The following is a 26,554-nucleotide window of genomic DNA, read 5'->3' as shown; positions in this document are numbered from 1 at the left end:
TGGCAAGCAGTGATTGGCAATGTCTGGGAGGAGTGAAAGGGGATGCCCCAAAAGATGTGTTGTGAACTGTCCAGAAATTCCAGGATAGTCTGATAAAATATGGCACAATTTTGAGCTGTCAAAATCCGTGATTTTTCTACAGATTATTTTGACTGTAACTCTCATTTTACAGTGAATGCAGCTGAGGTCTTCATATCAGAATTACGAGCTGTAGACATGGAGCACTCAAAATCTTAATAGTACAGTGCCTACAAGTAGTATTCAACCCCCTGCAGATTTAGCAGGTTTGATAAGATGCAAATAAGTTAGAGCCTGCAAACTTCAAACAAGAGCAGGATTTATTAACAGATGCATAAATCTTACAAACCAAAAAGTTGCTCAGTTAAATTTTAATACATTTTCAACATAAAAGTGTGGGTCAATTATTATTCAACCCCTAGGTTTAATATTTTGTGGAATAACCCTTGTTTGCAATTACAGCTAATAATCGTCTTTTATAAGACCTGATCAGGCCGGCACAGGTCTCTGGAGTTATCTTGGTCCACTCCTCCATGCAGATCTTCTCCAAGTTATCTAGGTTCTTTGGGTGTCTCATGTGGACTTTAATCTTGAGCTCCTTCCACAAGTTTTCAATTGGGTTAAGGTCAGGAGACTGACTAGGCCACTGCAACACCTTGATTTTTTCCCTCTTGAACCAGGCCTTGGTTTTCATGGCTGTGTGCTTTGGGTTGTTGTCTTGTTGGAAGATGAAATGACGACCCATCTTAAGATCCTTGATGGAGGAGCAGAGGTTCTTGGCCAAAATCTCCAGGTAGGCCGTGCTATCCATCTTCCCATGGATGCGGGCCAGATGGCCAGGCCCCTTGGCTGAGAAACAGCCCCACAGCATGATGCTGCCACCACCATGCTTGACTGTAGGGATGGTATTCTTGGGGTCGTATGCAGTGCCATCCAGTCTCTAAACGTCACGTGTATGGTTGGCACCAAAGATCTCGATCTTGGTCTCATCAGACCAGAGAACCTTGAACCAGTCTGTCTCAGAGTCCTCCAAGTGATCATGAACAAACTGTAGACGAGCCTTGACATGACGCTTTGAAAGTAAAGGTACCTTACGGGCTCTTCTGGAACGGAGACCATTGCGGTGGAGTACGTTACTTATGGTATTGACTGAAACCAATGTCCCCACTGCTATGAGATCTTCCCGGAGCTCCTTCCTTGTTGTCCTTGGGTTAGCCTTGACTCTTCGGACAAGCCTGGCCTCGGCACGGGTGGAAACTTTCAAAGGCTGTCCAGGCCGTGGAAGGCTAACAGTAGTTCCATAAGCCTTCCACTTCCGGATGATGCTCCCAACAGTGGAGACAGGTAGGCCCAACTCCTTGGAAAGGGTTTTGTACCCCTTGCCAGCCTTGTGACCCTCCATGATCTTGTCTCTGATGGCCTTGGAATGCTCCTTTGTCTTTCCCATGTTGACCAAGTATGAGTGCTGTTCACAAGTTTGGGGAGGGTCTTAATTAGTCAAAAAAGGCTGGAAAAAGAGATAATTAATCCAAACATGTGAAGCTCATTGTTCTTTGTGCCTGAAATACTTCTTAATACTTTAGGGGAACCAAACAGAATTCTTGTGGTTTGAGGGGTTGAATAATAAATGACTCTCTGAATAAACTTTTCACAATTTAAAAAAAAAAAAAAAAAGAAATAACATTATTTTTGCTGCAGTGCATTTCACACTTCCAGGCTGATCTACAGTCCAAATGTCACAATGCCAAGTTAATTCCGAATGTGTAAACCTGCTAAATCTGCAGGGGGTTGAATACTACTTGTAGGCACTGTACATTATGGGTTTCCAATGTGTGTTGGAAGATTAGGTGTTTGCTGACTATTTGTCACCATCCCTGTGTAACCATGCCCACATCACGGATTGGTAGCTTTCTGGGTACACTGTATATGGACAGGAAGTTGCTAATCAAGGGTATGGGCGGGGCTATGAAGGGTTCAGCATTCTGAGCAATATTAGACCTGCATCAGATGGTATCAAAATAACAGAATAAAGACCAGCAAGTTACATTAGTGGAATCAGGGTGTCAGCCCCTATATCATGGTGCTCTAAGACATTAGACAACAGTGCTGCTCCTGCAAGTACCTTCACCTTCGGGGGCGGGGTAGGGCTGGTCTTTCTTTGCTCGTTTTTAAAGTACAATGGGCAATATTTATGTGTTCTTTTGCCGGTTCATCATAGTTGATCAGAGCCTGAGAGAGCACATGACAAGATCCTACTCTGTAAGAGTTGACAACTGATGCATGCTCACTAGAGCAGGGACGCGTTCATGCCCCAAAACGGAAGTCACTGATGACGCTTCTTTTCAGGGAGGAGACAGAGGCTGCAAAAGTGACGGCAGCATCTGCTCCTGGATGGTGAAACCAAGCGACATCAGAGGTAGTAGGAAAAAAAAATAGTAGTATGGAAAGGATAGGGAATTTTTAATAAAAGTGTATTCGAAATAAAGATTAGCATATGACAGATTGAGATGTAGAAGTAAAATAAAATTTTGTTTCGGACCACCCCTTTAAAGATAAGCTGTCACTAGATTTTAAAACACCAGAAAGATGCTGTGGAGACTTTAGGGAGGTCCCCTATAAATATTAAGAGGTTGGCTTCATTCATCCTTGTATGTTAAAACAACCAATATATTTACCGTATCTTTGCAGTTTTCCATACAACTGTGGCGTAAGATATACTAGTGCAGCAAAAGTGCAGTTCACAGCTTGATCAACCGCAGAACCGGCTACTAAATCATTCTTTGCCAGCTGTTTCCTAATGGCTTGCACCAGGCCTTTGAAAAGTTCAGAATTAGGGCCACAGAAATCCTGGGTAGGATCTGAGTTTGCAAAGTCAAGGAGAAAGTTACGACAGTCATCTGCATGAGAGTTCTTAGTCTGGAAATAAAATAATAATGTAAAAAAGTATTTACATAATATTAGGTTCCAACTCAACACTACGGATGCATTTTTTGCTCTATTTGACAACTATTTTTATACAGCTTAAATATTTTTTGCTATAGGGATGGTCACATTTCCTTTCAGCACCTGCCGTCAGTGGTCGCGTATGTAAAAATAACCTCTATGGTTCAGCCCATGGCATGGCTCTTTCTAGCAGATACATTGTGATTTGCAGCCATACGTATGACTGTTGGGTATGTAAGGGTTGAGCTGCAGTGACCTCTTAATAGCGACATGGCCACTCAAGCAAAGGCTTAAGAAAAGAAAATACTGCACAATCTCTTTAATAAATAGCAGAATATACCATATACAGTCATAAGATAAAACGTTTAAACTGAATTCAATGGTTTTATATATCAGAACATAAAAAAATGTGGTCTTTAGAAGAGCTTATGTTTAGGTAATACAACCTCATATGAGCAACAAAAATACATAGTGTCATTATGTAACAAAAACAAGGCAAATAGTGTGTGTGGAAAAATTAAGTACCCCCTTTGGATGGATTCACACACTCGTGTTTCACAGTCCTAGTCCTGACAGCAATGCACGGACCGGCTGTGGGTCAGTTGACTAACTCAAATATATGTCATATGGTAACCCTTATTGAACCAATTAAACACAGCAACTTTCAACTTGGTGGATCCAGCAGATCCATTCTGCAGTTATTGGAATTAAAAGGTTAAGAAAAAGCCAGGGGGCTGCAAATCAAATGCCCTTGATTAATTGTACATCAGCAAATAGAATCTCCTCTACAAAAGCCGAAATGTTGGCAGTTTGCTGGTCTGGAGCATTGAGATGTGTGTTAACACAAAACCAAAAGGAGAAACATCAATGATCTTAAATAAAGCAATTTTTGCATCTCAATTTAGGAAGGGTTATAAGACAATTTCCAAACATATTTAGAGTCCGTCATTCTACAGTAAGAACATTTATTTATACAAGGAAAACATCCAGGACAGTTGGCAATCTTCCCAGTAGTGGACATCCCATCAATTTCACCCCAAGAAAGGCAGCATGATGGCCAGTGGTTAGCACTTTTCTCTGCTGGGGACCTGGGTTCAAATACCACCAAGGACACTATCTGCAAGGAGTTTGTATGTTCTCCCCGTGTTTGTGTGGGTTTCCTCCGGGTACTCCGGTTTCCTTCCACACTCGAAAGACATACAGATAGGGAATATAGATGGTCTCAGTGAGTACAATGATGATGAGGGCTGTAAAGCACTGTAGAATTAATGAATGGTGCTATATAAGCTAGGAAAATAAATAAGATCATCAAATGCAATGCTCCGCATGTTAAATGTTCAAGGAGACTGAACAAGTATGGATTGTTTGGAAGGGTTGCCAAGAGAAAGCCTGTTCTTTTTTTTTTTTATATAAAGAAGAACATGGCAACACAACTAAAGTTTACAAAGTTGTATAAAGTCGAACAAACCACAAGACTCGGGAAACAATATCCTTTGGAAAGACAGGACCAAAATGGAGATATTTGAGGAAGAGAAAACACTACATGTCAGCACAACCGTTCATACCAACTGTTAAGCAAAGTGGTGTAGGTCTGATGATTTGGACTTGTTTTGCAGGCAAAGAACCTGTTCCCCTTACTGTATCAACTATGAACTTCTCTGTATACCAAAGCATTCTAGAGTTAAATGTGAGGGCGTCTTTCTAAAAGCTAAAGCTTGTCCGAAACTGGGTCATACAACAGAACAACGAACCAAAGGACAGCAGCAAAACTATATAAGAAAGGCCAAGTAAAAGTCCTAGTCTCAACCCAACTGAAATATTGTGGTGGGACACGAGAGCTGTGCGTAAACATATGTCCCCAAACCTTAGTGAATTCAAGAAGCACTGAATGGACCAAAATTCATCCAGAACATTGTGGTAGACTGATAGTCATAAACAAATATTACTTGAAGTTATTGCTGCTAAAGGTGGTTCACAAGCTATTGATTCATGGGGTGTACTTAATTTTTTTTTCCAAAGAGCTTCTGTATGTCAGCCTAGATTTTGGTAAATAAGGAAGTGTAATTTTTCTTCCTTTCCTCATCTGATATTTACCCATCTTCAGAGCTTCTTAGGAGTACATGCTGTGTTTATTGTGACGTTATACATAAAACCACAGAATTCAGAGGTTTCTGCCATTTATTGAAGAGACTGTATATGATAGGTAAAAAAAAATAAATATTATATTTATATATAGATATATATATATATATATATCTATATATATAGATATATATATATATATATATATATATATATATATATATATATCTATATATATAGATATATATATATATATAAATATATATATATATATATATATATATATATATATATATAAATATATATATATATATATATATATATATATATGCAGAAGACTTAGGCAGGTGTGGAAAAAATGCTGCAAAGTAAGAATGCTTTCACAAATAGAAGTATTAATAGTTTGTATTTTGTTAGTTGATAAATATAAAGTGAATGAACAAAACCGAAACTAAAATCAATATTTGGTGTGACCGCCCTTTGAATTCAAAACAGCACCCATTCCTCTAGGACTGGTATTTCCCCACAGTTTTTGACGTCACTCAGCAGGGAGGTTGTTCCAAGCATTCTGGAACACTAACCACAGATGTTTTTTGTTGCTGTAGGCTTTCTAAAATTCTCCCGTCTCTTCCTGTAATCCCAGATACAACAAGACAAAACAATCACTGATCTCGGGGAGACCAGCCAGAGAAAACACTGCAGGCAGCCAACAAGGGCGCTCAACACAGTGAAATCCTAGGTGCATTGCCCTCTGAGAAATATGCAAATCAAAAAAGTCTGTGGAGCCTCTGTTAGGAGTCTCGACACAGAAACTAGCCAGATATCCCTCCGGGAAGGACCTAGCCAAGGAGTGTCTCTTTTTAGGAAACCACCATAACTACCATATTAAGTGGCCCTTTTAGTCAATATCCAACTCTTTGACAAGATTAAAGATAAGACAAGGGAAATACCAAGGCCAGGTATCCATAAAGACAGCTGTTTCGGGGTATTGCCCCTCATCAGTGTGGAGTAGGTTTCTGGCCAGGTGGGAGCAATGCCTAGTAGACCAACAAGACAAAACAATCACTGATTTCGGGAAGGCAAGCCAGAGAAAACACTGCGGCAGCCATTGAGGGCGCTCAACACAGTGAAATCCTAGGTGCATTGCCCTCTGAGAAATATGCAAATCAAAAAAGTCTGTGGAGCCTCTGTTAGGAGTCTCGACACAGAAACTAGCCAGATATCCCTCCGGGAAGGACCTAGCTAAGGAGTGGCTCTTTTTAGGAAACCCGGAGGGATATCTGGCTAGTTTCTGTGTCGAGACTCCTAAAAGATGCTCCACGGACTTTTTTGATTTGTAATCCCAGATAAATAGGACTCTATGATGTTGAGATCAGGTCTCTGTGGAGGAAATATCACTTCCAGGTCTCCTTGTTCTTCTTTAGGCTATGTTCACACTTCCGTTATTTTGTATCAGTCACAATCCGCCGCTCTGAGAAATAACGCAATCCATTTGGCGGATTCTGTTGTTTCCTATAGACTTTTATGAGCGGCGGATTTTGACTGACGACCTTGCATTGCACCCGCCGCGCGGCGGATCAGTCATTTAGTGACTGTCCGTCGGGCGGGTGGGACGCAGAATACGTCTTTTCTAGTGGCAAAAAAACGCAGCCGTCGGAATCTGTCATGAGGCATAATGTATGTCTGGTGCAGGATTCCGTTGTCATGCATCAGGCGATGGATTCCGTCCCGCTCTACTGAGCATGCCCAGTATGTCCAAATGTCCAGTATGTTTCAAATCTTGTCAAGTCATTCTCCCTTTCTCGTACCACTGCTGTTTTTATACTGAAATCATTTCACCAAAGGAATCCGCTTCTTCATGACAATCCATTCCATTTCTTCTCACCCGTTGTACAACGCATCAATTACATGATTCAAGCATCGCTTGTGACTGATGGAAAACAACGGAAGTGTGAACATAGCCTTACACTTAATATAGTTCTTAATGACATTGGCTTTATGTGTAGGGACATTGTATTGCTGTAAAATAATCTAAAGCCAATCAGACACCTTCCTGATGGATAAGTATCTGCCTGTATTTTAAGCATTGAAGACACAAAAAATAGATAATTTTAAAGACCGTAGATGCAGTTGTCGGTCAAGGAAACTTCGTGCAGAACATGAGTTGAAGATTTTGTTATGATTGCTGGTGTACTTAAAGGGAACCTGTCACCAGATTTTTCCCTATTAAACTAAAAGAATCACCTTCTGCAGCTCCTGGGCTGCATTCTATGAAGGTGCACCTTGGCCCTGACTCCCCTTCCAGAACCCAAAAATAGCTTTATAAAACGTGGCCGTTAGGTATGCTAATTACCTGTGTTGGCCAGATGGGTGGGCTCATTTTCTGCTCCTGTCTCCCCTCCTGCCGCTGATCCCCGTCCTCATTTCTTGATTGACGGGATGACGCCTCCGTCATCATCCTCGTCGCATTTTCAAATCTCGCGCCTCTGCAGTTAGGTCGACTCGCGCAGGCGCAGTTCCCTCTGCCATATCGCAAGCAGAGCAGAAAACATAGCTGCCCTCGCTCGCGCCGGTGAGCTAAATGCGCAGGCGTGGGAATATGGGCAGGTACAAGAATGGCGCTGGTGAGGTCATGTACAGCGCCGACCTCACCAGTTATTTTTGGGGTCTGGAAGGGGAGTGAGGGCCAAGGTGCACCTTCATAGAATACAGCCCAGGAGCTCCAGTAGGTGATTCTTTTAGTTTAATTGGGAAGAATCTGGTGACAGGTTCCCTTTAATGCTGAGAAATCCAGGCAGATACTTATTCATCAAGCAGTACTACCAGAGAGGCATCTGCTGGTATCCACATTTATTCTGTAGTAGGATAACAACCCCATACAATCAATAACATCAAGAATAATTTTCAAAGTAAATAAGAGTAAGGAGATCTGGAAGTAATAATATGGCTCTCACAAAGACTTGACCTCCAAATCATCGAGTCTGTCTGAAGATGCATGAAGAAACAGAATGATTTGCACAAGCCAACATAAGACGATCTGTGGTCACAGAGTGGTCACCCCAACTATTTACTTCATTTAGATTTCTCTTTGTTTATGTGCTTTTTTATCAATTAAAAATGGCAAACTAGTAACACTTATTTCTGAAAGCATTGTTACTTTGCAGCAGTTGTTCCAGACTTGCCAAAACACTTTGCTCAGTACAGTATTATACATAGAAACACATACACATATACAAACAATTCTTACAAATGTTGCAGACTCCATTTACAAGGTGACAACTCACAACAACCATGAGTCAAAGACAAGGAGGTGAGTTTTAGGCCATATTTATTAAAACTCTATTTAGTATTTATTTTTAAGTATTCATAGCCAACATACTAAGGAATTAGGCATTATTTAAGCGATATTGTTTTACTTTTTCTCTCCTCTATGGATTAAGACAGGGATAAAATTAGGGGTGTCCAACCCGTGGCCGAAGACAAATTTCCAATGGGCCATGTTTAAATGCATACTGGGCCACCAGATGAGTTTCTCGCCCTCCGGCCCTTTAATTTTTGTTGGGAGAACCATGCACGCACACAGCATTCTGTACTGAACGCCGCACTTCACAGAAGAATGGATTATGCCTGTGGATTGGCTCTAGTCCCAGCGTCAGGATGTTCTCTGTGGACAGTGTTAGCGTGCTATGCCTTACTGTCCGGATCACAGCATCACAACTCTCTAGCTTTGCAACTCCTGGGACAAGGTGAGTCTATATACACCGCAGTCTCATTGTATACTATGATGTATACAGCAGTTTCATATCTCAAATGTAATGTACAGTGGGTACGGAAAGTATTCGAACCTTTTAAATTTTTCACTCTTTACTTCATTGCAGACATTTGGTAAACTCAAAGTTCATTTTGTTCTCGTTAATGTACACTCTGCACCCCATCTTGACAGAAAAGAGAGAATTTTGTTTACTTACCGTAAATTCTTTTTCTTATAGTTCCGTATTGGGAGACCCAGACCATGGGTGTTTAGCTTCTACCTCCGGAGGACACACAAAGTACTATACTTAAAAGTGTAGCTCCTCCCCCTGAGCTTATACACCCCCTGGTGAGCAGACCCAGCCAGTTTAGTACAAAAGCTGAAGGAGAATAGCCACCCACAAGTAGAACAGAGCAAAAGCCGGAACAACCGGAGACGCTGTCCACGACAACAGCCGGTGATAACACGCGGAACAAGAAAATTGCCAACAGGCAACAGGGAGGGTGCTGGGTCTCCCAATACGGAACTATAAGAAAAAGAATTTACGGTAAGTAAACAAAATTCTCTTTTTCTTTATCGTTCCTTTGGGAGACCCAGACCATGGGACGTTCCAAAGCAGTCCCTGGGTGGGAAATAAACCGAAAAAGGCAAGAAGTAGGCAGAACCTAACTTCACAAATGGGCGACAGCCGCCTGAAGGATGCGTCTGCCCAAGCTCGCATCTGCCGAAGCAAGAGCATGCACTTGGTAGTGCTTCGAAAAGGTATGCAGGCTAGTCCAAGTGGCAGCCTGACAGACTTGTTGAGCCGTAGCCTGGTGCCTGAAAGCCCAAGAGGCACCAACAGCTCTGGTCGAATGTGCCTTGATCCCCGGCGGGGGAGGCACCTGAGAACTCTGGTAGGCGTCCGAAATGGTCGATCTAATCCAACGGGCCAAGGTCGACTTAGAAGCAGAGAGGCCCTTGCGCCGACCTGTGGTTAGCACAAAAAGAGAAGTGCACCGCCTAAGAGCAGCGGTGCGAGACACATAGATCCGGAGCGCACGCACCAGATCCAGAGTATGCGGCGCTTTTTCAAAGCGATGAACAGGAGCCGGACAAAAGGAAGTTAGGGTAATGTCCTGGTTAAGGTGGAAAGGAGAGACCACCTTAGGAAGAAAATCCGGAGTCGGACGGAGAACCACCTTGTCTTGATGAAAAACTAAAAAAGGTGACTCCGAAGAGAGCGCGGCCAAATCAGAGACTCTCCTGAGGGAAGTTATGGCCACCAGAAAAAACACTTTCTGTGAAAGACGATGCAAAGAGACCTCCCTAAGAGGCTCAAAGGGGGGTTTCTGCAAAACCGTCCACGGTTTGACGGCTGAGATAATCTGCTTCCCAGTTTTCCACGCCTGGGATGTGGACTGCGGATATGGTGTACTTGGAGTCCTCCGCCCATTGAAGGATGCGTTGTACTTCCAACATCGCCAGGCGGCTGCGTGTCCCGCCTTGGTGATTGATGTAGGCAACTGCTGTCGCGTTGTCTGACTGGACTCGAATGTGCCTGCCCGCCAACAGGTGGTGAAAAGCTAGGAGAGCTAGAAGCACGGCTCTGGTTTCCAGCACATTGATTGAAAGGGCTGACTCGGACGGAGTCCAAGTGCCCTGCGCTCTGTGGTGGAGATATACCGCTCCCCAGCCGGATAGACTGGCATCCGTGGTGAGAATCACCCAGGACGGGGCCAGGAAGGAGCGCCCCTGGGACAGGGAGAGGGGCCGAAGCCACCACTGAAGAGAGCTCCTGGTTTGTAGCGACAGAGCCACTAACCTGTGTAAGGAGGAAGGCCGCTTGTCCCAACAGCGGAGAATGTCCAGCTGCAAGGGGCGCAGATGGAACTGGGCAAAGGGAACAGCCTCCATGGACGCCACAATTTGACCCAGCACCTGCATCAGACGCCTGAGGGTATAACGGCGGGGCCTCAGCAGAGAGCGCACCGCCAGCTGGAGGGACTGCTGTTTGACTAAGGGCAACTTCACAAGTGCCGTCAAGGTCTCGAACTGCATCCCTAGGTACGTGAGACTCTGGGTCGGAGTCAGAGTGGATTTGGGCAGATTGACCAGCCACCCGAATTGCGCTAGAGTGGAGAGAGTGAGCGAGACACTCCGCTGACAGTCTGCGCTGGATGAAGCCTTGACTAGAAGGTCGTCCAGGTAAGGAATCACTGCCAACCCCTGGAGGTGCAGAACTGCAATCACTGCTGCCATGACCTTGGTGAATACCCGAGGGGCCGTGGCCAACCCGAAGGGGAGAGCCACGAATTGGAAGTGATCTTCTCCTACTGCAAAACGTAGCCAACGCTGGTGTGACACTACAATTGGCACATGCAGATAGGTATCTCTGATGTCGATGGATGCCAGGAAATGCCCTTGGGACATAGAGGCAATGACCGATCGCAGAGACTCCATGCGAAAGCGCCGCACCTGAACTTGCTTGTTGAGAAGCTTCAGATCCAGGATGGGCCGGAAGGTACCGTCCTTTTTGGGAACTAGGAAGAGGTTTGAGTAGAAACCTCTGAACTGTTCCCGGGCGGGAACCGGTACAATTACTCCACTGGCCTGTAAGGCTGCCACAGCCTGTGAGAAGGCGGCGGCCTTGGAGCAGGGGGGAGTTGAGAGAAAAAAATCTGTTTGGCGGACTGGAAGAGAATTCTATCCTGTAGCCGTGGGAGATGATATCTCTCACCCACTGATCGGAGACGTGTTGAAACCAAGCGTCGCCAAAGTGGGAGAGCCTGCCACCGACTAAGGACGTTGCTGGAGCGGGCAGATAGTCACGAGGAGGCTGGCTTAGTGGCAGCAGCTCCTGCGGTCTTCTGTGGACGCGCTTTTGTGCGCCAGTTGGATTTCTGGTCCTTGGCTGAGTTAGCGGACGAGGCCGAGGGCTTAGAGGACGACCAGTTGGAGGAACGAAAGGAGCGAAACCTCGACTGATTCCTACCCTGGACAGGTTTCCTGGCTTTAGTTTGAGGCATGGAAGTACTCTTCCCGCCAGTAGCTTCCTTAATAATTTCATCCAGCTGTTCTCCGAACAGCCGGGACCCAGCAAAAGGGAGCCCAGCAAGGTACTTCTTTGAAGAAGCATCGGCCTTCCACTCTCGAAGCCACAAGATTCTGCGGATAGCGAGGGAATTAGCCGAAGCCACCGCAGTGCGGTGAGAAGCCTCCAGCATGGCAGACATGGCATAGGATGAAAAGGCCGAAGCTTGGGAAGTTAAGGCATCCATTTCGGGCATAGATTCCCTGGTGAGGGAATGCATCTCCTCTAGAGAAGCAGAGATGGCCTTGAGAGCCCACACTGCTGCAAAAGTCGGAGAAAACGTGGCCCCCGCCGCTTCATACACGGATTTGGCCAGAAGGTCAATCTGGCGGTCAGTGGAATCCTTAAGGGAAGTGCCATCAGCAACCGACACAACGGTCCGGGCTGCGAGCCTAGACACTGGAGGGTCTACCTTTGGGGACTGAGCCCACTCCTTGACCACCTCAGGTGGAAAGGGAAAACGGTCATCAGAACCACGCTTTGGGAAGCGCTTGTCAGGACAGGCCCTGGGCTTGGTCACAGCGGCCTGAAAACTGGAGTGGTTAAAGAACACACTCTTTGCTCTCTTAGGCAAGGTAAACTGGTGCTTTTCTGCCAGAGAGGGTTGCTCCTCTGATACTGGCGGATTGAGATCCAGTACAGAATTAATAGAAGCAATCAAGTCACTAAGATCTGAGTCACTTTTGGACAGATCAATGGGGCACATGGAGTTAGCCTCCGAGCCCCCTGTAAAGGCATCCTCCTTATCCAGCGAGTCAACTCTGGAATCAGAGCCACGGGAGGAGGAGGGAGAGGGAACCCTGCGTCTCTTCTTAGAAGGACAGGGTCTGGGCCCTGATGATGAATCCTCTGTGAGCTCCGGTCCTGAGAGAGCCCTAGCAGCAGAGGCACCCTGTGAGGGGGGCTGATGCATATTCAGCAAAGTCCTGGACAGAAGTCCCATGGACTCAGCAAAAGACTGGGAGATAGACCTAGAAAAGGATTTTACCCAAGCCGGGGGTTCAGCCACAGGAGCAGGAGCAGCCTGAGAAACCACTGGGGGTGAGACTCCAGGCTGTGGCACCGCCAAGTTAGAGCAGGCATCACAATGTGGGAAGGTGCTCAGTTCAGGCAGCAGGAGCTTACATGCAGCGCATACAGCATAAAGCTTTGGGGCCTTGCTCCTTGTGTGAGACATGCTGCTGGAGTGGGGGCTCTGCCAGAGAATGAACCCCAGAGAGTATATACAGAGGTCCACAACCGGAGACTGGTTGTGGCTTACCAGACCGCTGGAGCGGTGTTGTGTGCCCTCCAGATCCCGAAGCCCGGAACCCCAAGCACAGCACCTCAGCAGAGATGCTGCAGACCAGCGCTGCAATGACTGATCGCAGAGAGAACGCTGAGAAAATGGCCGCCGGAGCGAAGGGAGGGGGCGAGACTTGCTTGAGGTGCGGGATCTGAAGGGCCATAGAGACCTATAGGGGAGGGGAGTGTCCCTCCCCTGTACAGAACGGCCGCCGGGAGGAGCCGAGCCTGTCCCTCTGCATGAGTGACATGCGAGGGCAGTGAAACAGAAACTAGGCCTCCGGCGAAGCCGGGGCCTAAATTTGAGCGGCGCGGCCGACGCGCAGGCACCATCGGCGCGGTTCTCAGGCGACAGCTAGAGAACCCGCCGGAAATGTCAGTAAACACAATAAGCACACTCTCCCCCAACAATAAAGTACAGGGACCCCGAAATCTAAACGTCTCAGGTACTTAGCTGCTGAGACGCAGGGCCAAGTCCCTGGGGATGAGTGCTCCGGTCCAGCAGGGTCCTGAAGGGCTGCGGATGGAGACCGGTGTCCTGCCAAGCATGGAGACCGTGCTGGCTCCCACTTCAAGCCAGAGCCCAGGAGGGATGGTGAAGGAGCACGGCATGTAAAGGCTCCAGCCTAGGAATCAACCTTACAACACCGCCGACACAGTGGGGTGAGAAGGGACATGCCGGGGGTCCAGACGTGGACCCCACTCTTCAATCTCGTTCTAAAAGAAAAAAATCATATGAGAATGCATGTGTGGATGTATGCCTCCTGAACACAAAGCGATAAACTGGCTGGGTCTGCTCACCAGGCGGTGTATAAGCTCAGGGGGAGGAGCTACACTTTTAAGTGTAGTACTTTGTGTGTCCTCCGGAGGTAGAAGCTAAACACCCATGGTCTGAGTCTCCCAAAGGAACGATAAAGAAAACAGAAATGTAGAAATGTCTGCAAATTCATTAAACAAGAAAAACTGAAATATAACATGGTCCTAAGTATTCAGACCCTTTGCTCAGTATTGAGCAGACGCACCCTTTTGAGCTAGGTACAGCCATGAGTCTTCTTAGGAATGATGCAACAAGTTTTTCCACACCTGGATTTGGGGATCCTCTGCCATTCTTCCTTGTAGATCCTCTCCAGTTTCGTCAGTTTGGATGGTGAACGTTGGTGGACAGCCATTTTCAGGTCTCTCCAGAGCTGCTCAATTGGGTTTAGGTCAGGGCTCTGGCTAGGCCAGTCAAGAATGGTCACAGAGTTGTTCTGAAGCCCCTCCTTTGTTATTTTAGCAGTGTACTTAAGGTCATTGTCTTGTTGGAAGGTAAACCTCTGCCAAGTCTGGGGTCCAGAGCACTCTGGAAGAGGTTTTCTCCCAGGATATCTCTGAATTTGGCCGCATTCATCTTTTCTTCAATTGCAACCAGTCGTCCAGTCCCTGCAGCTGAAAAACACCCCCATAGCATGATGCTACCATCACCATGTATCACTGTTGGGATTGTTTTGGCAGGTGATGAGCAGTGCCTGGTTTTCTCCACACATACCGCTTACAACCTTTCGGTGATAATTTGATCTTCGTCTCATCAAACCAGAGAATCTTCTTTTTCCATAGTCTGGGAGTTCTTCATGTGTTTTTTTGCTAACTCTATGCAGGCTTTTCATATTTCTTGCACTGAAGAGAGGCTTCCGTCGGGCCACTCTGCCATAAAGCTTCGACTGGTGGAGGGCTGCAGTAATAGGAGAAAGTTCCACAAAGTCAATTATCTCCCTACTGCATTTCTGGAGCTCAGCCACAGTGATCTTAGGGTTCTTCTTTACCTCTCTCACCAACGCTCTTCTCCCATGATTGCTCAGTTTGGCTGGACAGCCAGGTCTAAGAAGAGTTCTGGTGGTCCCAAACTTCTTCCATTTAAAGGGAACCTGTCATGTAGAATATGCGTTCTGACCTATTAGCAGATGCACGTGTGCCCTAATTACACCTCACTACCCATCCCTGTGTTGTAAAATTGTGTAATATGAAAGTAATAAATAGGAAATATGGAAGTAATAAAATCTATGTAAATAGCACAGCTCGTCACCCCATGGGCGTCTCATCGCCCTGCAGGCGTTTGCATAACTTTCATGGTATCACGCGCCTGTGCGCGTGATACCATGGATTCACATGAGCGACGTCCCCCGTCACTCCTTCAGATCCCACGCGTGTTTGCACTTACCATTCCGGCAGCCTTTTCCGGATGTTCACTCGCCGGCTTCAGACGTGCTCTGCGCATGATCAAACTGTTCTGATCACGCGCGGAACGCGTCAGAAACGGACAACGAGCACCCGGAAAAGGCTGCGGGAATGGTTAGAGCGCATGCGCAGGAATCTGAAGGAGTAGACGGGGGACGTCGCTCATGTGAATCCGTGGTATCACGCCCACAGGGGGTCAGTATGCACTCGGCGATGAGACGCCCATGGGGCAACGAGCTCTGCTATTTACATAGGAAATATGGAAGTAATAAAACGTTTATTACTTTAATATTACACAATTTTAAAACACAGGGATGGGTAGAGAGGTGTAATTAAGGCACACATGCATCTGGTGATAGGTCAGAACGTATATTCTACATGACAGCTTCCCTTTAAGGATTATAGAGGCCACTCTGCTTTTAGGAACCTTGAGTACTGCAGAAATTATTTTCTAACCTTGGCCAGATCTGTGCCTTGCCACAATTCTGACTCTGAGCTCCTTGGGAAGTTCCTTTTTGACCTCATGATTCTCATTTGGTCTGACATGCACTGTGAGCTCTTATATAGACAGGTGTGTGACTTTGCAAATAAAGTCCTATCAGTGTAATTAAACACAGCTGGACTCATATGAAGGAGTAGAACCATCTGAAGGAAGATCACAAGGAAATGGACAGTATGTGACTTAAATATGAGTGTCTGAGGAAAGGGTCTGAATACTTATGATCATGTGATATTGCAGTTTTTCTTGTTTAATAAATTTGCAAAAATGTCTACATTTCTGGGGTTTTTTTCTGTCAAGATGGGGTGCAGAATGTACAGTAATGATAAAAAATAAATGAACTTTTTTGAATTTACCAAATGGCTGCAATGAAACAAAAAGTGAAAAATTTAAAGGTGTCTGAATACTTTCCATACCCACTGTGTATACATCACATAGAAGACACCGCTACTGCTATACACATACAGCAGCCTGAATGTTTCCTATGATGTACATAGCAGTCTCAGTGTCTAGTTTATTGTACATACAGCAGTCTCAATATCTCATATGTCGTAAATACCAGTTTCAATGTACCCAATGTGATGTATATAAAGCAGTCTCATTTCCTATGTAGTGTACAGAGCAGCCTCAGTGTGTCCTATTAGATTTATACCGCAGTGTCAGCATTTTAAACATGATGTATATACCGCAATCTTGGTGTATCCTATGTGATGTATATACAGCAGTGTCAGTGTATCTTCTGTGATCTATGAAAACCTAGTTCTACTATAACCTATGTGATATACAGTATAAAGCAAAGTCTCAGTATTTCACCAGTGTATGATGTATACATAAGCTTTAGAGTAACACTTTATTTGGCATTTTCTATATTATTGGAATACTATCTTGAGACTTGCTTGATGATTTTAAAACAAAAAAAAAATATTTTTTTTTTTTTTTACTCATCAGCTTTCGTTAGTGTTTGTCTATTCAATGTGGGTCCCAAGACATCTCTTCTTATTCCAATGTGGCCCAGAGAAAAAAGTTTGGACACCCCTGGCATACATGATGCACATAACGTACCACTATATCAATCTCTAGCATTAAATCATACTGTATTCTAATAATAACACAAAACAAACATTATTAATATTCAAGTAGACAAAAAGTCTGATGGAGAAACGTTTAAAAAAGACTTGTCCATTGATTTTTCCATTTTAACTGAGTATCTGCAATTTCTGCTAATCCACTGATTCTGGAACAGTTTTTTTTTCCCCCTTTTGCCCTTTCTTCCAAAGTAATGAACTTCAACAACTTGGCGTATATCACAGAACACAGGCCACAGATGCAGCATGGCTTAGCATAGTCTAATGAGATGAAATGGTCTCAAATGAACACACTGAGAACTCCTTGGTCATCTAGTCCGTTTACCACCAGGGCAAAGGACGGTCTAAAAATGCACCAAGGTATTGAAACAGAATGAATCCATCATAAATATGACACATTTTCACCTCATAATGATTAAGAGCCTTTGTTGCAGGCTTTAGGCTATGTGCCCACGGGACAATGTACCCACGGATTTTGCCGTGGAAAACCTGCGGATTTATCTGGATTTTCTAGATAAATCCGCAGGTTTTAGCAAGTACAGACACTCCCCATGTTATCCTATGTGACATGGGGATTGCTGTTTCAATGCTGCGGTATGTGAAGGCTGCGGAACATGCTGCGGATGTCCCGCAGCCACACGTAATTGCATGTCAATTATTCCTGCGGAAACACCTGCGGAATTCCCGGCCCTCCACTATGGAGATAGAGGCCGGGACTTCCACAGGTAAGTCGCACCAATGTCCGCAGGTTTACCGCAGATCTTTCTCTTGAATCCTGCAGCAATAGAAGAGCTGTGGATTCCGGGGAGCTGCTGCGGGAAACCTGCGGATATATCCGCGGGTACATAGCCCCGTGGGCACATAGCCTTAATGCAGAGACACTGTGAATTTACATGGTGGGATTAAAGTTCCTTCAATCGAGAAGAAGGAGGTCGGGCACCTGGTTTTTTAGAGCAGCAGTATAAAAAAAAAATATATATTTCATGGTGTGTGTCTCCTATAATATAATATAATATATTATATACATATATACACACATTTACACATATATATATATATATATATATATATATATATATATAATATATATATATATATATATATATATATATATATATATATAATATATATAATATATATATACACACACATATACACACACTAGCTGTACTACCCGGCTTCGCCCGGGTTAATAACTGCTGTTAACAAAATAGAATGTATTAACAAAAATTTATTCTGCACACAAAAACCACAAAACAAATAGATAGAAGTGTAATTATTAAAAGGCAAAAACTAAGCTAATAGAAGCATTTCACAACATATATTTCAACACAACAGATATTCAACACAGATTTAATATCCTATGACCTCACACATACTGAGAATGTCCTTTGTTGCCTATATTAGCCAACCAAAGCTCAGATTAATTAACTGTAGCAAAATAGAAGCTAAGCTGTGATTGGTTGCTATTGGCAGCCTGATAAATCTCCAGGCAACAGAAAGCCCTCCCACTGACAGTATATATTAGCTCACACATACATATATAGACAGGTCATGTGACTGACAGCTGCCGGATTTCCTATGTGGTACATTTGTTGTTCTTGTAGTTTGGCTGCTTATTAATCAGATTTTTATTTTTGAAGGATAATACCAGACTTGTGTGTGTTTAGGGCGATTATGTGGCGAGGTTGGTGTATGTGTGGTGAGATGTGTGCTGAGGGTGGTATGTGTTCAAGTACGTGGTAGTGTGTGGCGCATTTTGTGTGTGTGTGTTCTAATCCCAGAGTGTGGTGAGTATCCCATGTCGGGGCCCCACCTTAGCAACTGTACGGTATATACTCTTTGGCGCCATCGCTCTCATTCTTTAAGTGCCCCTTGTTCACATCTGGCCGCTGTCAATTTGCCCCCAACAGTTTTCGTTTCAATTTTTCTCCATTATGTAGATAGGGGCAAAATTGATTGGTAAATTGGAACGCGTGGGGTTAAAATTACGCCTCACAACATAGCACCCAGCGCTGCCCGGGATAGTAACTCTCTCTCTGTTTCTCTCCCATTCTCTGTCTGTCGCCCCCTCTGTATATATCTCTCGGTCTCTCTCTCTTTTTCTGTCTGTCTCTTTCTCCGTCTGTCTCAATCACTTTCCCTGCCTGTCACTTTCCCTGCCTGTCACTTTCCCTCTCTTTCCCGGTCTGTCTCTTTGTCTGTGTGTCTCTTTGTGTCTGTCTCTTACCCTGTCTATGTCTGTTTCTTACTCTGTGTCTCTCTCTTTCCCTGGCTGCATTGTGACACGCCAACATTCCATATAAGGGCGTGGCTGCGCATTTTTCTGAAGTTCTGTGCGGATGCCAATCCCGGACATACACATACACACACACATTCAGCTTTATATATTAGATATGTGTGTGTGTATATATATATATACACACATATCTAATATATAAAGCTGAATGAGTGTGTGTGTGTGTGTGTGTGTGTGTGTGTGTGTGTCCGGGATTGGCATCCGCACCGTCGCAGCTACAGCCACAAAATTTTGCACACTCACACTTCTGGACCCCGAGAGCGTCATAGGCTATGTTTCGAGGGGAGATTTTAACCCCGCTCTATACAGTTATTCGCCAAAAAACCTGCCTCCATTAAAGCGAATGAAGCTGGGAGCCACAGTGCAGCCAGAACTTCAGAAGAATGCGCAGCCACGCCCTTATATGGAATGTTGGCGTGTCACAATGCAGCCAGGGAAAGAGGCAGACACAAAGAGACAGGCAGGGAAAGTGACAGGCAGGGAAAGTGACAGGCAGGGAAAGTGACAGGCAGGGAAAGTGACAGGCAGGGAAAGTGACAGGCAGGGAAAGTGACAGGCAGGGAAAGTGACAGGCAGGGAAAGTGACAGGCAGGGAAAGTGACAGGCAGGGAAAGTGACAGGCAGGGAAAGTGACAGGCAGGGAAAGTGACAGGCAGGGAAAGTGACAGGCAGGGAAAGTGATTGAGACAGACGGAGAAAGAGACAGAGACAAAGAGATAGAGAGAGACTGAGAGATATATACAGAAGGGGAGACAGGCAGAGAATGGGAGAGAAACAGACAGTTACTATCCCGGGCAGCGCCGGGTGCTATGTTGTGAGGCGTAATTTGAACCCCGCGCGTTCCAATTTACCAATCAATTTTGCCCCTATCTACATAATGGAGAAAAAGTGAAACGAAAAGTGTTGGGGGCAAATTGACAGCTGCCAGATGTGAACAAGGGGCACTTAAAGAATGAGAGCGATGGCGCCAAAGAGTATATACCGTACAGTTGCTAAGGTGGGGCCCCGACATGGGATACTCACCACACTCGGGGATTAGAACACACACACACACAAAATGCGCCACACACTACCACATACTTGAACAGATATACCACCCTCAGCACACATCTCACCACACATACACCAACCTCGCCACATAATCGCCCTAAAACACACAAGTCTGGTATTATCCTTCAAAAATAAAAATCTGATTAATAAGCAGCCAAACTACAAGAACAACAAATGTACCACATAGGAAATCCGGCAGCTGTCAGTCACATGACCTGTCTATATGTGTATGTGTGAGCTAATATATACTGTCAGGGGGGAGGGCTTTCTGTTGCCTGGAGATTTATCAGGCTGCCAATAGCAACCAATCACAGCTTAGCTTTTATTTTGATAGTTAATTAATCTGAGCTCTCATTGGTTAATATAGGCAACAAAGGACATTCTCAGTATGTGTGAGGTCATAGGATGTTAAATCTGTGTGGAATATCTGTGGTGTTGAAATATATGTTGTGAAATGCTTCTAATAGCTTAGTTTTTGCCTTTTAATAATTACATTTCTATCTATTTGTTTTGTTGTTTTTGTGTGCAGAATACATTTTTGTTAATACATTCTATTTAGTTAACAGCAGTTATTAACCCGGGCGAAGCCGGGTAGTACAGCTAGTATACACATATATACACATACACACACATATACACAGTGGAACCTCGGTTTACGAATAACTTGGTGTGCGAGCATTTCGCTATACCTGCGGACTACAAGAATCATGAGGCCGGCGATGGAACGGAAGGTAAGATGAGCATAATGTGTGTGTGTGTGTGTGTGTGTGTGTGTGTGTGTGTGTGTGTGTGTAATGGCACAATAAGGGACCAGGATGGGACATTGAACAAGTTATGGAACTAATTGTCTGAGCTTGCATTATTTCCTATGGGAAATTTTGCTTTGCTAGACGAGTAACTTGGTTTACAAGCACAGTCCCAGAACGGATTGTTCTAGCAAACCAAGGTTCCACTGTATATGTTATGTATATGTATTAGCTCTAGTACCCGGGCATTGTCCGGTATAGTAACTGTCTCTCTCCCAGTCTGTCTCTCTGTCTGTCTCTTTCCATGTCTGTCTGTGTCTATGTCTCGGTCTGTCTCTTTCTTTCTATCTCTGTCTGTATTTGTATCAGTTTGTCTGTCTCTCTCTCTCTATCTCGGTGTCTGTGTGGATCCCCGGCTGTCTCGTTCCCCGGCCTGTCCCTTTCCACGTCTGTCTCTATCCGTCTCCCCACCGACATCATATTACCTCACACATAAGCTTCATATACTAATAGTTTATTTTGTTCCTATAGCAACCACTGACCGTTGCTATTAATAGCCTGAAGCTAGAGGATTTTTGGAGACTAACTGTGAAGCGCGGGGTTACATTCTCCCACCCAAACATAGCCTATGACGTTCCCTGAGTCATATGGAGTGTCTGTGCAAAATTTCGCGTGTGTGTGTATATATATATAATATATATATATATTATACACACACACACAATTATATATAGAGATATAAATATATATATATATATATATATGTGTATGTATAAAATGGCGGACATAATATAATACGGAGAAGGGACTATGGTTGTTATATAGTGGTGTCACAGTGCTCTAACACACAAGAAATTATTACGCAAAAGTAAGATTAGGAAAGATACCTCAATACATCCTTGGTCCTGGAGGTTTGTTTTTTTCCCCATGTACACTTGATGACTAAACACAGATTTCCACAGAGGATTGCTAATAACTGAAGTTATCTTTGCAGATGGCAAATCTGCAACAGGTCCCAATTCTATATATAAAAAAAATTATATATGTAAAGATAAAAATAAATAAAAGTTTAGAAAATATATTTTTCTAGTTATCATACTATATGTCTAAGTTGTATGAATGTAAAAATAAGAAAAGAAGGGAATTTTGTTTACTTACCGTAAATTCCTTTTCTTCTAGCTCCAATTGGGAGACCCAGACAATTGGGTGTATAGCTACTGCCTCCGGAGGCCGCACAAAGTACTACACTTAAAAGTGTAAGGCCCCTCCCCTTCTGGCTATACACCCCCCCTGTGGGAGCACGGGTCCCTCAGTTTTAGTGCAAAAGCAAGAAGGAGGAAAGCCAATAACTGTTTCAAAAACAATTCAATCCGATAAACAATATCGGAGAGCTTAACTTATCAACATGAACAACATGTGCACCCGAAAAACAAATACCCTCAGAAAAAACAGGGCGGGTGCTGGGTCTCCCAATTGGAGCTAGAAGAAAAGGAATTTACGGTAAGTAAACAAAATTCCCTTCTTCTTTTTCGCTCCTAATTGGGAGACCCAGACAATTGGGACGTCCAAAAGCAGTCCCTGGGTGGGTAAAAGAATACCTCGCGATCGGGCTGTCAGGCAGCCCTTTCTTACAGGTGGGCCACCGCCGCCTGCAGGACTTGTCTACCTAGGCTGGCATCCGCCGAAGCGTAGGTATGCACCTGATAATGCTTGGTGAAAGTGTGCAGACTCGACCAGGTAGCCGCCTGGCACACCTGCTGAGCCGTAGCCTGATGCCGTAATGCCCAGGACGCACCCACGGCTCTGGTAGAATGGGCCTTCAGTCCAGAAGGAGTCGGAAGCCCAGCAGAACGGTAGGCGTGAAGAATTGGTTCCTTGATCCACCGCGCAAGGGTGGATTTGGAAGCTTGCGACCCTTTATGCTGACCAGCGACCAGGATAAAGAGTGCATCCGAACGGCGCAGAGGCGCCGTGCGGGAAATGTAGATCCTGAGTGCTCTCACCAGGTCCAACAGATGCAAACCCTTTTCAAATTGGTGAACTGGATGCGGACACAAAGATGGTAAAGTGATATCCTGATTGAGATGAAAGGAAGATACCACCTTGGGAAGAAACTCTGGAATTGGACGCAGTACTACCTTGTCTTGGTGAAACACCAGGAAGGGAGATTTGCAAGATAACGCCGCCAGCTCTGACACTCTCCGAAGAGACGTGACCGCCACCAGAAAAGCCACTTTCTGTGAAAGCCGAGAAAAGGAAATCTCCTTCATAGGCTCGAAAGGTGGCTTCTGGAGAGCAATTAGAACCTTGTTCAGATCCCAGGGTTCCAATGGCCGCTTGTAAGGGGGAACGATATGACAAACCCCTTGCAGGAACGTGCGTACCTTAGGAAGTCGCGCCAGGCGCTTCTGAAAGAATACGGATAGCGCAGAGACTTGTCCTTTAAGGGAGCTAAGCGACAAACCTTTTTCCAACCCAGACTGCAGGAAGGAAAGAAAAATTGGCAATGCAAATGGCCAGGGAGAAACTCCCTGAGCAGAGCACCAAGATAAGAATATCTTCCACGTTCTGTGGTAGATCTTGGCGGAGGATGGTTTCCTAGCCTGTCTCATGGTGGTAACAACATCATGAGATAAACCTGAGGTCCCTAGGATCCAGGACTCAATGGCCACACAGTCAGGTTCAGGGCCGCAGAATTCAGATGGAAAAACGGCCCTTGAGACAGCAAGTCTGGACGGCCTGGTAGCGCCCACGGTTGTCCCACCGTGAGATGCCACAGATCCGGGTACCACGACCTCCTTGGCCAGTCTGGAGCGACGAGAATGGCGCAACGGCAGTCGGACCTGATTTTGCGGAGCACTCTGGGCAACAATGCCAGAGGTGGGAACACATAAGGTAGTCGGAACTGCGACCAATCCTGAACTAAGGCGTCTGCCGCCAGAGCTCGGTGATCGTGAGACCGTGCCATGAAAACCGGGACCTTGTTGTTGTGCCGTGACGCCATCAGGTCGACGTCCGGCATCCCCCAGCGGCGACAGATCTCCTGAAACACGTCCGGGTGAAGGGACCATTCCCCTGCGTCCATGCCCTGGCGACTGAGAAAGTCTGCTTCCCAGTTTTCCACGCCTGGGATGTGAACTGCGGATATGGTGGATGCTGTGTTTTCAACCCACGTCAGAATCCGCCGGACTTCTTGAAAGGCTTGTCGACTGCGTGTTCCCCCTTGGTGGTTGATGTACGCCACCGCTGTGGAATTGTCCGACTGAATCCGGATCTGCTTGCCCTCCAGCCACTGTTGGAAGGCTCGCAGAGCAAGATAGACTGCTCTGATTTCCAGAACATTGATCTGAAGGGTGGACTCTCTCTGAGTCCACGTACCCTGAGCCCTGTGGTGAAGAAACACTGCTCCCCACCCAGATAGGCTCGCGTCTGTCGTGACCACCGCCCAGGATGGGGGTAGGAACGACTTTCCTTTTGACAATGAGGTGGGAAGAAGCCACCATCGGAGAGAGTCCTTGGTTGCCTGAGAGAGGGAGACATCCCTGTCGAGGGACGTCGACTTCCCGTCCCATTGGCGGAGAATGTCCCATTGTAGAGGGCGCAGATGAAACTGCGCGAAAGGGACTGCTTCCATTGCTGCCACCATCTTCCCTAGGAAATGCATGAGGCGCCTCAAGGAGTGGGACTGGTTCTGCAGGAGAGATTGCACCCCTGTCTGCAGAGAGCACTGCTTGTCCAGTGGAAGCTTCACTATCGCTGAGAGAGTATGAAACTCCATGCCAAGATATGTTAGTGATTGGGTCGGGGTTAGATTTGACTTTGAAAAGTTGATAATCCACCCGAAACTCTGGAGAGTCTTCAGTGCCACGTTCAGACTGTGTTGGCATGCCTCTTGAGAGGGTGCCTTTATAAGTAGATCGTCCAAATACGGGATCACGGAGTGACCCTGCGAGTGCAGGACAGCTAATACTGCTGCCATGACCTTGGTGAAGACTCGAGGGGCTGTTGCCAGCCCGAAAGGTAACGCTACGAACTGCAGGTGTTCGCTTTCTATAACGAAGCGTAGAAAACGCTGATGCTCTGGCGCAATCGGCACGTGAAGATAAGCATCTTTGATGTCTATTGATGCTAAGAAATCTCCTTGAGACATTGAGGCTATGACGGAGCGTAGAGATTCCATCCGGAACCTCCTGGTTTTTACGTGTTTGTTGAGCAACTTTAGATCCAGGACGGGCCGAAAGGACCCGTCCTTCTTTGGCACCACAAACAGATTGGAGTAAAAACCGTGACCTTGTTCCTGAAGAGGAACGGAAGTCACCACTCCTTCCGCCTTTAGAGCGGCCACCGCCTGCAGCAGAGCATCGGCTCGGTCGGGCGGTGGGGAAGTTCTGAAGAAACGCGTTGGAGGACGAGAGCTGAACTCTATCCTGTACCCGTGAGACAGAATGTCCCTCACCCAACGGTCTTTGACCTGTGACAGCCAAATGCCGCAAAAGCGGGAGAGCCTGCCACCGACCGAGGATGCGGAGAGAGGAGGCTGAAAGTCATGAGGAAGCCGTCTTGGTAACGGTTCTTCCTGCTGTCTTTTTTGGGCGTGACTGAGTCCGCCAAGAATCTGAGCCTCTCTGATCCTTTTGATTCCTTTTGGACGAGGAGAATTGGGACCTGCCTGAGCCTCGAAAGGACCGAAAACCAGACTGACCCCTCCTTTGTTGGGGCTTGTTTTGTCTGTGTTGAGGTAAGGATGAGTCCTTACCCTTGGAGTGTTTAATGATTTCATCCAAACGCTCCCCAAACAATCGGTCACGAGAAAAAGGCAAACTGGTTAAGCACTTCTTGGAAGCAGAATTTGCTTTCCATTCTCTCAACCACAGGGCTCTGCGCAAAACCACGGAGTTGGCTGACGCCACCGCCGTACGGCTCGTAGAGTCCAGGACAGCATTAATCGCGTAAGACGCGAATGCAGACATTTGAGAGGTCAATGGTGCCACCTGCGGGGCAGATGTACGTGTGACCGAGTCGACTTGTATAAGCCCAGCTGAAATAGCTTGGAGTGCCCATACGGCTGCAAAAGCTGGCGCCAACGACGCTCCAATAGCTTCATAGATGGATTTCAGCCAGAGCTCCATCTGCCTGTCAGTGGCATCTTTAAGTGCCGCTCCATCTTCTACTGCAACTAAGGATCTAGCTGCAAGCCTGGAGATTGGAGGGTCCACCTTGGGACACTGGGTCCAACCCTTGACCACGTCAGGGGGAAAAGGATAGCGTGTATCTTTAAGCCGTTTAGAAAACCGCTTCTCAGGAAAAGCGTGGTGTTTCTGTATTGCATCTCTAAAGTCAGAGTGGTCCAGAAAAGTGCTTAATTTACGCTTGGGATATCTGAAATGGAATTTCTCCTGCTGTGAAGCTGCCTCCTCCTCAGTAGGAGCTGGCGGAGAAATATCTAACATCCTATTGATGGACGCTATAAGATCATTCACTATGGCGTCACCATCCGGTGTATCCAGATT

General features: G+C 45.7%; 1 protein-coding gene across 1 annotated transcript in view; it reads right to left on the bottom strand.

Moving 5' to 3' along the window:
• ZZEF1 (zinc finger ZZ-type and EF-hand domain containing 1) overlaps window positions 1–26,554 on the bottom strand; it is a 337,771-nt gene that overhangs the window by 103,590 nt on the left and 207,627 nt on the right. The window contains exons 25-26 of the mRNA XM_075336372.1: window positions 21,932–22,065; window positions 2,694–2,934 (exon numbers count right to left, since the gene is read on the bottom strand). Of these exons, the coding sequence (XP_075192487.1) occupies window positions 2,694–2,934; window positions 21,932–22,065 (375 nt within the window). The remainder of the gene's footprint in view (window positions 1–2,693; window positions 2,935–21,931; window positions 22,066–26,554) is intronic.

This window comes from Anomaloglossus baeobatrachus, chromosome 2 (assembly GCF_048569485.1).
Source record: "Anomaloglossus baeobatrachus isolate aAnoBae1 chromosome 2, aAnoBae1.hap1, whole genome shotgun sequence".
NCBI classification, from domain to species: domain Eukaryota; kingdom Metazoa; phylum Chordata; class Amphibia; order Anura; family Aromobatidae; genus Anomaloglossus; species Anomaloglossus baeobatrachus.
This window is presented reverse-complemented; position numbering and strand designations above follow the sequence as displayed.